The sequence below is a fragment of the Astyanax mexicanus genome, chromosome 18 (assembly GCF_023375975.1).
Source record: "Astyanax mexicanus isolate ESR-SI-001 chromosome 18, AstMex3_surface, whole genome shotgun sequence".
In the NCBI taxonomy this organism is placed as follows: domain Eukaryota; kingdom Metazoa; phylum Chordata; class Actinopteri; order Characiformes; family Acestrorhamphidae; genus Astyanax; species Astyanax mexicanus.
Genome location: NC_064425.1, coordinates 2646967 through 2662723, shown reverse-complemented (window position 1 = coordinate 2662723; position 15757 = coordinate 2646967). Strand labels below are relative to the sequence as shown.

The 15757-nt window shown below is 37.2% G+C and overlaps 1 protein-coding gene across 3 annotated transcripts in view; it reads right to left on the bottom strand.

Annotated features, from left to right (window-relative positions):
- The window catches only part of si:ch211-286b4.4 (zonadhesin), a 99348-nt gene that overhangs the window by 74008 nt on the left and 9583 nt on the right, over window positions 1-15757 (bottom strand). For all 3 annotated transcript variants that reach the window (XM_049467184.1, XM_049467185.1, XM_049467186.1), the window contains 17 exons: window positions 15295-15482; window positions 15013-15133; window positions 12868-13018; window positions 12618-12757; window positions 11573-11722; window positions 11375-11497; window positions 10278-10433; window positions 10067-10183; window positions 8592-8753; window positions 8280-8498; window positions 5779-5937; window positions 5464-5601; window positions 4011-4226; window positions 3149-3327; window positions 2962-3064; window positions 1873-2031; window positions 711-873 (listed from right to left, as the gene is read on the bottom strand). In XM_049467184.1, coding sequence (XP_049323141.1) covers window positions 711-873; window positions 1873-2031; window positions 2962-3064; window positions 3149-3327; window positions 4011-4226; window positions 5464-5601; window positions 5779-5937; window positions 8280-8498; window positions 8592-8753; window positions 10067-10183; window positions 10278-10433; window positions 11375-11497; window positions 11573-11722; window positions 12618-12757; window positions 12868-13018; window positions 15013-15133; window positions 15295-15482 — 2644 coding nt within the window. The remainder of the gene's footprint in view (window positions 1-710; window positions 874-1872; window positions 2032-2961; window positions 3065-3148; window positions 3328-4010; window positions 4227-5463; window positions 5602-5778; window positions 5938-8279; window positions 8499-8591; window positions 8754-10066; window positions 10184-10277; window positions 10434-11374; window positions 11498-11572; window positions 11723-12617; window positions 12758-12867; window positions 13019-15012; window positions 15134-15294; window positions 15483-15757) is intronic.

Below are 15757 nucleotides of genomic sequence, written 5' to 3'. Positions count from 1 at the left end.
TATATATATTTATTAAATTATTCGTTTCATCCCTACCTGCACTTGTGTCCGCCTCCTCGTCTCCCTGCCTGGGTCATCCGTGACAAACTGTACTAAAATAGAACTATTTTAAATATATTTAAGTAACATTTAAACTACTTCATGTATGAAACCCCATATTTTAAATCACTATTTATTATACACCAGGTATAATATATTAGAAATGTACTAAGAATTGATGTTAAATATATGTGATATATTTACATTAGAGTACAAATATATATGCTTCTTGTTCCTGGCTTTTGTAAGAAGCACACTTCTTGTAATATACTTCATTGGGTTTAAAAATATATTTTAATATACTGTACTGCAATTTGTAGCATTTTACAAATTTACTTAAGAATTGTTAAATTAGTTGTAGTAATTTAACACACTTTGCTAAAAATGTACAAAAGTATATTTGGAAATAAGTATTGTAGAAGTATATTAAAGTACATTAAACTAAAAGTGTACTTTATAGTAGTCTATTTTTGAAAAAAAAAACACTATATTGTACTCTTTTAAAAGTTCACTTTCAAACATTTGATGAAAGCATCATTAATATTAATGTACTTTCAATATATTTTAAATACATAAATTCTCAATATGTTTAAAGTACAATTACGTAAAAAAAAAAATCACCAGGGTGTGCATTAATATTGTGAGGTGTTATGTGATCCACCTGTTAGTACCTGAAAGTGCCTTTAGGGCATGGAGTCGCAGTAAAGCTCCCAGTGAGACAGTAGAATCCAGGAGGACACTGAGTTCCCGTCACGTTACCTGTAGGAGACGGAAGAGAAGCTCCTCCAAAACACAGGAATCCGGCTGAGCACGGACCAGACGGCGAGGTGTTCCCTACCCAGACATACAGTAACAGACAATTATCCATTTTAATGGACAATCTCAGGGAACACCCCTCCCGCTTTGCACTTACCACTTTAAATAACATTATTTATTGCACATTTTATATTTTATTCAGTATTAATATATATTCCTAACTTACATTTTATTATTATTTTTATTATATTTAAGTTAGTTTTTAACCGCTGCCTTAGAGAGGATACTAACCTGCATTTCACTGTTTTAACACTGTAAAAAAATGTCCTTGTAAAATTACAGTAAAATACTGGCAGCAGGTCTTCAAGCTCTTTGCTATAATTTTTACAATTTCTGTACTGTATTCTGTATTTTGGTACCACTTTAAAATAAGACTGCCTTTATAAATGGTTTACAGTAAGTGTATTATTACTATTTATTATTACTAATTAGGTTGTAAATGCCTTAAAATCATTAATAATCAGTTATAACACATACGTAGAAAGGGCAACAATGACCTGCTGTTTGCCAAATAGTGAACCCACAGCCTTCTATATTGTTGCCCTTTCTATATATGTGTTATAACTGATTATTAATGATTGTTAAGGCATTTACAACCTAATTAATAAACTAATTGTAAACCATTTATAAACCCTTTATAAAGGTAGTCTTATTTTAAAGTGTACCAAAGTTTTTTGCCAGATTGTTCAGATAACTCACTGAGTATATCTGTACTGAAATTGTGATTATTTTGTCATTCTGTTTAATAAATATTGTACTTTAACATATGTATTGCTGTTTTTTTTTTTGTTTATTTAATTAAGCCTAATTTTAGGAAAATATATATTTTTTATGTAAGCAGCTGTCCTAGAAAAAAAAATGCTTCAGCGACAATAAAACTATGCCATTTTATTTTATTTTATTCTATTCTAAATCTCATAAAGTAAAATCCTCAAAGAGTAGGTTCACACAGGTTTATACTGAGAAACGAAACTGTTTTTCTTAAAGAACTTTTACTATTCAGACTCTATTCTCTACCTGTTCCAGAACAATATGAGCCTGGGCTGCACTGAGTGCACTCTGACGACTCAGTTAAACCGGATTGGTTTGAGTAGGTTCCTGCAGGACAGGGCTGCTGATTGGCTGCTCCTGCAGGACAGTAGAATCCAGGTCTGCATGGAACTGGGTTTATCATACCTAAAAAAAAAAGATTTTTTAGTATTATTCTTTGATGCACATTAAATATATACAGTATATTGAAAAAAAAATGAAGAGAGCACTTCAGTTTCTGAATCAGTTTCTCTGATTTTGCTATTTATAGGTTTATATTTGAGTAAAATGAACATTGTTGTTTTATTCTATAAACTACAGACAACATTTCTCCCAAATTCCAAATAAAAATATTCTCATTTAGAGCATTTATTTACAGAAAATGAGAAATGGCTGAAATAACAAAAAAGCTGCAGAGCCTTCAGACCTCAAATAATGCAAAGAAAACAAGTTCATATTCATAAAGTTTTAAGAGTTCAGAAATCAATATTTGGTGGAATAACCCTGGTTTTTAATCACAGTTTTCATGAAAAAATAAGAGATCACTTAAATATAATGAGTTTCTTTGATTTTACCAAATTAAAAACCTCTGGAATATAATCAAGAGGAAGATGGATGATCACCATCCATTAAACCACCAAACTGAACTGCTTGAATTTTTGCACCAGGAGTAAAGCAGCATAAAGTTATCCAAAAGCAGTGTGTAAGACTGGTGGAGGAGAACATGATGCCAAGATGCATGAAAAAAACTGTGATTAAAAACCACCAGGGTTATTCCACCAAATATTGATTTCTAAACTCTTAAAACTTTATGAATATGAACTTGTTTTCTTTGCATTATTTGAGGTCTGAAATCTCTGCATATGTTTTGTTATTTCAGACATTTCTCATTTTCTGTAAAAAATGCTCTAATTGAGAATATTTTTATTTGGAATTTGGGAGAAATGTTGTCTGTAGTTTATAGAATAAAACAACAATGTTCATTTTACTCAAACATAAACCTATAAATAGCAAAATCAAATAATTTTAATAATTTTAATAATAATAATAATGCTGGGTTTAAATGACACTGCTTACCTTCTGCAGGGCAGAAGAATCCAGCAGGGCAAACCTCACATCTCTGCAGGCCTTCCAGGGGCTGGTAACTACCCACAGGACATGCTCTATCACTGATGCTCCCCTAAGCGTATTTTTTTTATGTTAATACAAGAAATATACAGTTATATATACTGCCAGTGCTTGTTATTATATATTAGTATCTCACCTCTTCACAGTAGTGACCAGCTCTACATCTATGCTCTGCAGGCCGAGAGGAGTTTTGCCCCCCTGGGCAGTAATACCCCTCAGAGCACCGACCGCTGGGCTGTATCAGACCTCTCAGCTCACAGAAATATCCAGAGGGACACGCCAAACAGTCCTCCAGACTGGATCCTCCAACAGAGGCTAAGTGGTTCAGTTCCAGACAGGGTATATCGATCAGTCCAAACCACAGAATTATAGAGAGTAGAGTGAGACAGAGCTATTAAGGTTTATAAATGGCCAAGGAAAACATAATAATGGAAAAAAAAGGATTTACAGACTTTAATTTATGATGATGGACAGCAATGTTAAGATAAAGACATTTTTACACTAATAACAGTCTTTGCAATGTCATATGTTACTTTACAACATGTGTAATAATGCACTGCTAAGTGCAGTTCAGCCACTGACCTAGTCTCAGAGTCTCTGTAAAACACCAAATCCACCGGAGATCCTATTTAAACCTGTATTATACTTGGCTGGTGGTGTTGTTCCTCCATAGACAAATTCTAACCATTTGTTTCTTAGCTCTGAATTACTGAGTAAAGTTTATAAACACTGATGTGTTATTCGCACAAATAACACAGGAATGAACTGCATGCTGTTCCTAGCGCTGTTAGTTATCTCCTATCTGACGAGACGGCGTCGCCGCCCGGCTTCAGCTCTGCCTGTGGGCGGTCCCGAGCCAAGGTGGGCGGGGCCATGAATACTAATTCACGGGTTGATGTTTTTCTGAATATTCTTTTTCTTTTACTAGCTGCTGCAGAGAATGGAGGTTGATGAAGAGTTTCATGTGCAGTTTTTTTTTGTGAAGGCTGTTGACTTACGTCTCAGTGTGCCTGGCAGGCAGGGGAGAGGTACAGGCGTGCCTCTGGGACAGTAGTGTCCTGGAGGACAGGGTGCAGCATAAGGATCTTTAGTGCCTTTAGAGCAGAAGAAGCCTGAAGCACAGAGTCCTGCAGGAGCCTGAAGCCCAGTCTGATTACAGTGGGATCCTGGATCACAAGGCTGAGGCAGGGAGGATCCTACAGGGCAGTAGAACCCTGAACAGAAGATTAATGATATTATAAAATGCAAAATGACTCAGTGCCAATGTCTACACTTATTTACAGTCCACAAGTAACGCGATAGTGAGAGAGAATAATCTGTCCTGTACATCAAATACACAGAATTTAATATTTGACCCTTTCAAATAAAAAAACATACAGTTGCAAAGAAAAAGTATGTGAAACCTTTGGGATTACTTGGTTTTCTGCACAAATTGGTCATTAAATGTGTTCTGATCTTCATCTATGTCACAACAATAGACAAACAGTCTGATTACACTAATTCCAAACAAACAATTATATGTTTGCATGGTTTTATTAAACACAAAATATTAACATTCACAGTGAGGGGGGTTGGAAAGTATGTGAATCTTTGGATTTAATAACTGGTTGATCCTCTTTTACCAGCAAAAACCTCAACCAATGGTTTCCTGTAGCTGCAGATCAGACCTGCAGAACGGTCAGGAGGAATTCTGGATCATTCCTCTTCACTAAACTGTTTCAGTTCAGCTATAATATTATGGGATATCAGGACTCAGGTCAGGACTCTCCAGAAGGAGTATTTATTTATTTTCTTCTTTTAAAGTCGTTCGGTTGTTGATTTACTTCTATGTTTTGGGTTGTTGATCTGTTGCATCATCCATCCTCTGTTGAGCTTCATTTGGCATTATGCCAGTGCTAGCTGGAGTAGGATGTAAGTATAAAAGTATAATAATGCCATTCTTTTCAGGTGAAAGTATACCCATGTTCTAAACTTTGACACATTAACTGTAAAAAACAGCAGCCTAGTCCACTTGCCTCTTCCTTCCTGCCCTGCCCCTAACTGCAAACATCACTGCTGTGCCCCTCCCAAAGTACCACTCCCATTTTTTAGCATTTTTCAAAACTAAGCCAAGGGGTGGAGTCAGGGGGTTTAGTGGCCCTTTAACAAAAAATGAGCTGTCTTCCACAGTCACCGGACCTGAACCCAATCCAGATGGTTTGGGGTGAGCTGAAGCACAGAGTGAAGAAGGCAAAGGAGCAACAAGTGCTAATAAACACCTCTGGGAACTCCTTATTTCACCATTTTTTGTTAAGTACATAAAACTCCACATGTTCATTCATAGTTTTGATGCTTCAGTGAGAATCTACAATGTAAATAGTCATGAAAATAAAGAAAACGCATTGAAAAAGAGAAGGTCCACACTTTTGGCCTGTACTGTATAATATATTTAACAGCATAATTTCTGCTTACCTACAGGACACACGTCTCCTCTGAAATCAGAGCATTCCACTTGTTTGCCGTCCAAAGTTAATTCAGAATTAGATTCAGAGTTTTCTGAATCTGAAGCAGGACTGAGGTCTGAGTCAGTACACCCCTCTTCACCTTCACCTGTATTAAAATCTGTATTAATGATTTGTTTATTAATTTTAATGTATATACAGTATTGTACAATTGTTTTAGGCACCTGTGGCTTTTGCTTTGGTGTCTAAAAATTGTGCACAGTACTGTACTTTACAAAAAACACAATACAAGGTTTTGCATGCACACATATTAGGTAAAAATTACCAGTTAAGCAGCGTGTGCTGTCTCTCTGAGCACAGAGTGAATACTCAGCCTGGCTGGACTCTGGAATAAAGTTACAGAAGCATCTGAGCTGGATGGGTTTGGCCTGAGGAGCTGCAGTTTCAGCACTTCCTGTGCAGTAGTGACCAGGAGAGCAAAACCCTGCAAACAATAAAATACAATATTATGTCTTATACACGTTTAAATACACTCTAAAATGTATTTATGGGCCATTGCATTGAATGAGTGCTATTTGTTTGTATGTACTGGTTAAACTCAGGCAGTTTTATTTAATGTTTCACAAGGTTTCTAATCTGAAGATGCTTACACAACTCATGTGACATTTAAAAAGCATGTTTTTAACACTCGTTCCGTTGATTTTCTCTCAAGAAAGTCTTTATTTTAAAGAAATGGTTATAGACTGCATGTTCAAATAATGGATATTTAAGTAAAAAAAAAACTTGTGTAACTCCTGTTACTGGCACTCAGTCCTGTTACTTTTTATGTTTTGAGTAACAGGAATGAAAGTAACAGGACTGAGTTTTTAGCATAGAATCAGCAAAAACATGAAAAATAGCTAAATGCTATAGCGGCTATGCTAATAGCATGAGGACATTCAGAACACTAAGAACCAAAATTTGTATTTTTAAAATAATCCAATAAGATGTAAGAATTAATTTAGGTAACAGGACTGAGTGTTGAGATTGAGCTCCTCCTCAGTCATCGTTACAATAAGATCAAATATACAGAAAAACTAATGAAGGAACTTTTTGGGAAGTTTGGTCTTCTCATAATCTTTAGAAGAACCAGCTGATGTCACTTCCTGTTGTAGATGTGACTTCCTGTTGTAGATTGTTCCAGATGTTTCAGATGATCAGGGTAATGTGTTATGGTAACAGGACTGAGTGAAACCCAGGGACACAACTAAAATGTGTATTTTAACTTACATATTATGGATTTATCATGGAAATAAATATTTTTAAAGCATAGATGGGATTTGGAGTCACAGAATAATACAAAAAAAAATACATCTTTGAAGGATTTTAATAATTATATTTCATGGTAAAATTTATAGTTAGAGAGGGGGGAGAATGGGTAACAAATGATATTTTTTCAGTGTTCTAAGTAGTTTTTATTAATGTTTTTAAATATTTTACTTTTGCAATTAGTTCAATCTATAAGACACTATGCTAAATAATAAAATGTATTTTAAAGTTATTTTGTGTGCACAATAATACATGTAATTTCCTGAAGGCAGTAATGGCAGGGTTCTTGCACCATTTTAAAAGTCAGTTTTAATGTTTTTTAGAACCTATTTAAGACCTCAATAAATATAATTTAAGACCCAAAAATGTAGTCATGTTTTCTTTAGTTCTCTCCCTGGTAATGTTATCTAACTTTCCGCTGACGTTAGTATGTTAGCTAACTCACTGCTAATGTTAGCTAGCTCTCTGCTAACACTAGTTTTATCACCAGTAACGTTAGCTAGCTCTTTTAAGCTAGCTAAAATTAGTATGTTAGCATGCTTGCTGCTAACTTTGGTATGTTTGCTAAGTCACCGCTATTGTTAGCTAGCTTTATACTAACCTTACTTCTATCCCTGGTAACATTAGCTAGCTCGCCCTTAGCTAGCTAAAGTTAGTATGTTAGCTAGCTTGCCACTAAAGTTAGTAAATTAGCTAGCTTGCCGCTAAAGTTAATATGTTAGCTAACTTGCCGCTAATGTTAGCTAGCTTTACACTAACCTTACTTCTATCCCTGGTAACATTAGCTAGTTCTCTTTAGCTAGCTAAAGTTGGTATGTGAGCTAGCTTGGCGCTAAAGTGAATATGTTAGCTAACTCACTGGTAATGTTCGCTAGCTCTCTGCTAACCTTATTTCCATCCATGGAAATGTTAGCTAGCTTGCCCTTAGCTAGCTTAAGTTAGTATGTTAGCTAGCTTGCCACTAAAGTTAGTATATTAGCTAGCTCGCCGCTAAAGTTAATATGTTAGCTAACTTGCTGCTAACTCGCTAGCTCTCTGCTAACCTTATTTCTATCCATGGTAACGTTAGCTAGCTTGCTTTAGTTAGCTAAAGTTGGTATGTTAGCTAGCTCACTGCTAAAGTTAATATGTTAGCTAACTCGCCGCTAATGTTCACTAACTCTCTGCTAACCTTAGTTCTATCCCTGGTAACGTTAGCTAGCTCGCTTTAGCTAGCTAAAGTTGGTATGTTAGCTAGCTCACCACTAAAGTTAGTATATTAGCTAACTCACCTCCAATGTTAGCTAGTTCTTTGTAAACTTTATTTTTCTACCCAGATTAGATGTTTACGACAATTTATGACCTTAATTACCCAGATTTTAATTTAAGACATTTTAAGACTTTTTAAGGACCCGCGGGAACCCAGTATTAGGTGGAATGACACATATTTTGTATTGCCATATGATATTTTTAACTCAACAACAGAAAAAAACAGTTTATAGTATAGTAATTTATACTTTACTGATCTGTATCGGGTACCTGAGGGCTGAGAGGATCCAGGTGTGTGGCAGTATCTGCCTGGAGGGCAGGGGGAGCAAAAGGTAAGAGAAGAAGCTCCTTTATCTGAAAAATAGTGTCCAACAGGGCATGGCACAGGAGCGCTGCTCTGCTGAGGGCAATACCAGCCTGCTGGGCAGACGTCCCCATACCTCTGAGAGACTGGTGCTGACTCTGTGGCTCCAGACGAACAGAAATGACCTTTAGGGAAGTAGATCAGGAGACACAGTGTGAATACAGGATTCCAGCAATGGAGAAAAACAATCAACAGCACCAACAGCATCAGACACTGACCAGCATTACAGGCTCCTGAGGGGCTGGTGAGTGCAGTAGTGTTGCAGTAAAATCCTGGAGGACACAGAGAGCAGTCCAGAGGAGACTGAAGCCCCTCGACCGGACTCATGGTGCCTGCTGGGCAGGGCACGGGAGCAGATGCCCCTTCCAGGCAGTAAAACCCTGGCAGAGAAACAAAAAACATTAAAATTCTTAGAGCAATGTGCATAAATGTGAGAAAATGCCCCTGAAAATGTGTCTCAACACACCATTAATAAGGCTGTAGACATAGACTACATTCACATTACCAGGCTGAAGTGACTCAAATCTGATTTTTTGCTCAATGTGGCTCAAATCTGAGTTCACAATACAAGCCATATTGCTCAAATCCAATTTTTTGCTCAGATCAGATTTGGCTATCTTGACGAAGCGACCTGTATCTGTGTGTAATGTGAACGAATCTGTTCCTGAATCGTCTCACATGCTGCACATTGATACCTGTATAAACGTCTCCTTCTTCACCAACAACAAAAACCCTCATATTAGAGAGACGAGAGACTTGTAGCTTTATAAAGGGAAATGGATGAGTTAGCAGCTCATATGTGGAGCATCTTTTGCTGGAGTGGAGAGTAAACAGCTGCTCTGAAGTTCATGCTCAGGTCCAGGAGGTGAAAAAAGGTCAGGTGGTTTGCTTTTGCTGTTTTTTGCAGCTATAGCTGCACAGCTGCACCAAGAGATGCAGTGTGGGTATGAGAGAGAAGCACATAGCGCTAATGCTAATGCGTAAAAGCAAAAAGACGCATGAATTCTGCATGATTTGACTGTTCATATTCATGTCGCATGTGCATGGATCAGATACATGTCCGATTTAGGACCACATATGAAAGGCTGTGTTCACATTACCAGGCTGAAGTGTCTCAAATCAGATTTTTTTTCATGGCTGTGTGAACGTGGCAAATTATTTTTTTTTCAAATCAGATTTAAGTCCCTTTCAATACGTATTAGATCCACGGACATGAGACATGAACGTGAACGGTCAAATCAGAATTTATGCGTCTTTTTTATGCTTTTACGCATTAGCATTAGCGTTATTTGCTTCTCTCTCGTACCCACACTGCATCTCTTGGTGCAGCTGTGCAGCTATAGCTGCGAAAAAAAACAGCAAAAGCAAACCACCTGACCTTTTTTCACCTCCTGGACCTGAGCATGAACTTCAGAGCAGCTGTTTACTCTCCACTCCAGCAAAAGATGCTCCACATATGAGCTGCTAACTCATCCATTTCCCTTAATAAAGCTACGAGTCTCTCGTCTCTCTAATATGAGGGTTTTTGTTGTTGGTAAAGGAGACGTTTATACAGGTATCAATGTGCAACATGTGAGACGTTTCAGGAACAGATTCAGATTCGTTCACATTACACACAGATACAGATCACTTACAGTATATTTGTGAATGTGAACCATTGCTTTTAACACAACTCTTTAACCTCTCCATTCACCTGGTGGGCATGGTTGGCAGTATGGCTGAGCTGGTTGAGACTGGTAGGCACCAGAGGGACAGATGGCTGGCTCAACACTTCCATATGGGCAGGCATGACCAGGTGGGCACTGATGACCTGACCAGACACACAACACAGGTAATAAAGGGAGCGTCTATAAATAGCTAGATTTACTTAATTTAAAACAGAGGGGTGTTTCTGAAGAGCCTACCAGGTTCACGTCCAATGACAGAGCCTGCAGGGCAGAACCAGCCCTCAGGGCAGCCAATCTCGACAGAGTTCTGCCCCCAGGCAGGGCAGTAAAAGCCAGGAAGACACGGGTCACAGTCAGACTCAGAGACGGCACCACGCCGGCCCAGAAACGTCCCTAGGAGCAGAAAAACAAGCATTTAGGAGAGTGATTTTTAGCCTAGCGTCTTTTTCTTGTATACAATAAAAATATTGTCATTTAGAGCACTCATTTGCAGAAAATGAGAAATGGCTGAAATAACAAAAAAGATGCAGAGCTTTCAGACCTCAAATAATGCAAAGAAAACAAGTTCATATTCATAAAGTTTTATGAATTTGGAAGGATTTTTTAATTAGCAAGATGTAGAATTATAGTTCTATGTTTTAAAAGCAGTGTGTAAGACTGGTGGAGGAGAACATGATGCCAAGATGCATTAAAACCCTGTTAAAAACCAGGGTTATTCCACCAAATATAGATTTCTGAACTCTTAAAACTTTATGATTATGAATTTTAAATGGACACTTCTTAATTTTTTTGTGGAATGCAGAACGTTTTGTTGGGGTTTAAGTGCCACATGTTGCATGCGTTTTTTTATTATTCTATGCAGAAACTATAATACCCATACATTTTCTCTTTTTTTACTTTTTTTCTAATTCCTGTATAATTGCACATTAACTCCATATGCATTAATATTGTACTGTTGCACTGTTACAGAGGGATTACAGCAGTACAGCTAGTGTTAAAATACACATGCATCCACTTTAGAGCTGTAACGATTAGTTGGCGTAATCGACATCGGCTGTTAAAAAAATAGTTGACACAGAATTTTATTGTCGATGCATCGCTAATGTGTGAGGGAATGAGAGAGAGAGAAAGAAAGAGAGAGAGACAGAGAGAGAGTGTGCAGGAGAGAAAAAAAGACTAGAGAGAGGAAGACACACACACATAGTGAGAGAGTGACAAATCCTGAGCATCCTGCTTTAGAGCTTTTACTTGCCTAAGTTGCTAATTATGACTTCTGGCTTTCAAAACTTCAAATGTGTATTTTATTTACTGTATTTTGGGGGCCAAAACCTTACCTGGTGGGCACGGCAATGGCTGAGAACTCCCACTTGGACAGTAGTGTCCTCGTGCACAGATATCACCAGTGATCTGAACCAGATCCAGCTCATCTTCCGGGTAATGTGCACGCTCTTTCAACTCTAAAACAGAGACGAATGTTACCATGATATACCTTAAATGCTTAATTTCAGTGAATTTAAAGCCCTGTTTATTACCGGTGCTTCTGTTCTGGTGAGGAGTCTGGGAGCTGGCTTTGAGGGTGCAGTAATATCCAGGACTGCAGGGTCCAGACGGGGAACTCAACCCATATTCTGCACAGAACTGACCAGGAGTGCAGGGCTGACACTCCTCTGAAGATGCTGCTCCTGTTAGAACAAATATTACAGTATCAGACAGTGGTTTCAATCATAATCAAGGTGAGTCAAGGAAAATAAATCTTAAAAAAAGCATTTTAGAGCATTTCTATTGGAGATAGATTTTGCATTGATGCTGTGACGTCTTTAAAATTCAACTGGTATTGCAATATTATTAACCCTTTCAGAACTGAATTGTGTGCTATGGATAGAAAAACATAAATTACAATAATGATGTTTTCTGCCTGTTATGCACTACTATAAAATCTATATAAACATTAAATACAATTTACTAAAATAAGTAACTGTTTTTATACGTTGGATTCGAGGTCTATGCCTAACATTTTTATTTTAGATTTGAAATGGAACTTTTTGTTCACAAACCATCCCTAAAAATGCGTGATTAAAAATACAATTAGCAAAAATTAGCTCTTTTAATTTGCTTCTTTGGCTCTAGTGCTGTTTTTTTCCCAGTGCAGTGGGCGGGGCTAAGCTATTGTTTCATTGGCTTATAAACCTTTTCATTGACGTCTTGTTTGTATCTCCCATTTTAATTGTGTGCATTTCTTTCAGAGTCTACTGGACTTGATTGTATCTGTTGATTGTATCTGTTGGTTGTATCTGCTGGATGACTTGGATTGCCATAAAATAACACATCAAAATCAAATATTAATTCAATATTATATCAATAGAACATTATACAAATTCCCTTTACAGTATAAACATGATAAGATATAATAAACACTTATTATTAATTTAACTTATTATTTCTAATTTATTTTTATTTAATATAGTCTGGTAGACTGGTACAGGGATCGATTTAGTAAATATCATGATGTGTGATATTAGTGGTGATAACCCCCCCCCCCCCCCCCCCTAGCTTTAGATTATAGATAAAGGATAAGACCTTCTAATGAGCTGAATGTTCCTGGTGGGCAGGGCCGCATATGATTGGTTCCTGCAGGGCAGTAGAAGCCTGCTGAGCATCTTCTTCCTGTAGCGTCTCCAGGAGGCTGTGAAACAGTGGCTCCCTGGATGCACAGGTAGCTGCCGGAGGCCGGGAGAAAAGGTCAGTCATTAGGAGGAACAGAGGGAATTATGGGAGCTCAGTGGAGAGGGGGGGTAATAGTATGTGATTAGGGAGGTGGTTCGCTCACCCAGGAGAGCAGTCGGCAGTGGGAGAAGAAAGGCCAGAGGAAGCGCAGTACCGTCCAGCAGGACAGGGGACACACTGCTCTTTACTGGACAGTGCTAAATCACCACTGTAAGTCCCAATAGAACAGGGAAACTCCAGCCCAGAACTTGTACCTGTTAAAAACAGCATCTTTTTATTTAATCTTCATTAGCAGCATTGCAAAACTATAACTCAGCACCAGAGGTGGAAAGTAACTAATTATATTTACTCACATTACTGTAATTGAGAAGATTTTATGAGTAATTTGTCATTTTTAAAGTAGTTTTTAAATTAGTTTTTTTTTTTTTCTTTTACTCAAGTTCATTTTGACACAAGTAATATACTTAACTACTTTGGAAAACTCCCCATTACTGAGTAAAAAATTAAATGCTGAGGAAAAAAAACAAATTGTCTGAATAAAAAAAAAAAATAGAGTTTTGTTCTCCATGGCAGCGCAGCTGAACTTTTCCCAGCAGTGTTTATTATGGTTAGCGGGAGAGACGCTGTGTGAATCAACTGTGTAGCCTGGGGTCTGTGTGCGCGGCTTAGAGGAACCGGTGTTCTGTCGAGTTATGCTACCCATCGATATGTGCTACTTTACGGCACTGCACCTGCACCGACCAACAATCTTTTTGTATGATTTCATGTTTTTTATTATAATTCCATAAGTTTTTATTGGGAACATTAAAAACAATCTGATTGAATTTGAAAAAAACATGTAAATAGCAGTTAAAGCACAGCAATGGCAAGTTAAAAAATAATAATGGATTGTAAAACTATAAAAATATGGTTTATAGTCACCTATATGATCAAATTTGTAACTTTTTAACAGTGAAGAAAAAAAATTGGATCATAGAAACCTATGCCACTTATTCTTGAAAATGTTTTATGGGATGGTCTGAACAAATACTGCCTGAAAGGTCCAAATTATTTAATTTAATAATTAATTAATTATTAATTTTGTATTTTTTTTACATCAAATAAACAAAAGTAACTATGTACTTTTTATTCAAAGTAAATTTTAAATTGAGTACTTTTTTACTTTTACTCAAGTAGATTTTTAGATGGGTACTTTTACTTTTACTTGAGTAGAATTTTAGCAAAGTAAAGGAACTTTTACTTAATTACAATTTTTCAGTACTTTTTCCACCTCTGCTCAGCACTGAGTCAATAAATATTCAGGGGTGGGTTTCCCAAAAACTATCAATCTTAGTGAATAACAAACAAACTAGGAGCATGACATAAGAAAAGGACGAGCAAGTTAAAGCCGAAAGAAACCAGCATGCTTGGTCAAACTACAAAAAAAAGTAATTCAACACCGCCATGAATAGAGTATTTATTCACTATTACACTCAAAAAAACATAAAAAAGTGTTGTAATCAATATCATTATACATATTCTGAAACTCAAATAACAAATGGATGTACTTAGGCATTGATAAAATGCTGTTAAAAAGACACATATGACTAAATAAATAAACACAAATAACTATGTTAAAGGCTAAAATGTATCTTAGAACATTAAAATGCTGTGTGTCTATATACAGAAGTTAGAGAATGAAACTGAAACACCTGGTTTTAGAGCACAGTAATTGATTGTGGTGACGGACAGTTCTGGTGGAAACAGGAGAGTTGAGGTGCACATTGAATTCTGCGTGATTTGATCAGCCGTGGTTTTATGTTTTTTGGATACAATCCGTGTTAGCACCCGAACATCCCTTTCAGACAGCTTCCTCTTACAGCGTCCACAGTTAATCCTGTTGGATGTGGTTGGTTCTTCTTGGTGGTATGCTGACATTACCCTGGATACCGTGGCTCTTGATGCATCACAAAGACTTGCTGTCTTGGTCACAGATGCTCCAGCAAGACGTGCACCAACAATTTGTCCTCTTTTGAACTCTGGTATGTCTCCTATAATGTTGTGTGCATTGCAATATTTAGAGCAGAACTGTGCTCTTACCCTGCTAATTGAACCTTCACACTCTGCTCTTACTGGTGCAATGTGCAATTAATGAAGATTGAACACCAGGCTGCTCCAATTTAGCCATGAAACCTAAAATCCCGCGATAAAATGATGACAGGTGTTTCAGTTTCATTGTCCAACTTCTGTATATTTTATATGTTTTTACCTGCTGGGCAGTAATGCCCCACAGGACACGGGGCAGGAGTACTCGTTCCGCCCATAATCCCTGTTTCAGGATCAGCTGAACCTGCACAGAAAAACCCTGACGGACAGAGCAAACACTCTGCCTGCAGAACAAATATATATTATTTACTCAGATTATTACTCACACTCCTGTAAAAAAACATCTTTATTTGTAATAATGTGTCAATTCAGAGTAATTAATGAAACATTTTTTTGATACAAATTTAGTTTGATTTACAAGAAAGAAAGTTACCGGTAAGTTCACCTGTCCATGTAGACTCTGAAAGGTCCCCGGAGCACAGGGGGTCTGAACAGGGCTTCCTGGGGGGCACATATGGCCGGGTGAACAGGTATATTCAGCAGGCTGACTGGAGTTCTGCCCTGGGGGGCAGTAGTAGCCAGCAAGACATACATGAGAAGGAGCAGAGAGACCCCTGCTGGAACAAGCAAATCCTACAGGAGAGAAATTATTTAATAATTTAATATACCCAGTGTTCACAAGAATAAGTGCATCTTTTATATTAAAGATATGATGCAATACATTATGAATGACTATAAGCTATTATAATATATAAGAAACCACTTAAAAATGATGAGTTTCTTTGATTTTACCAAATTTTACCAAAACCTCTGGAATATAATCAAGAGGAAGATGGATGATCACAAACCATCAAACCACCAAACTGAACTGCTTAAATTTTTGCACCAGGAGTAAAGCAGCATAAAGT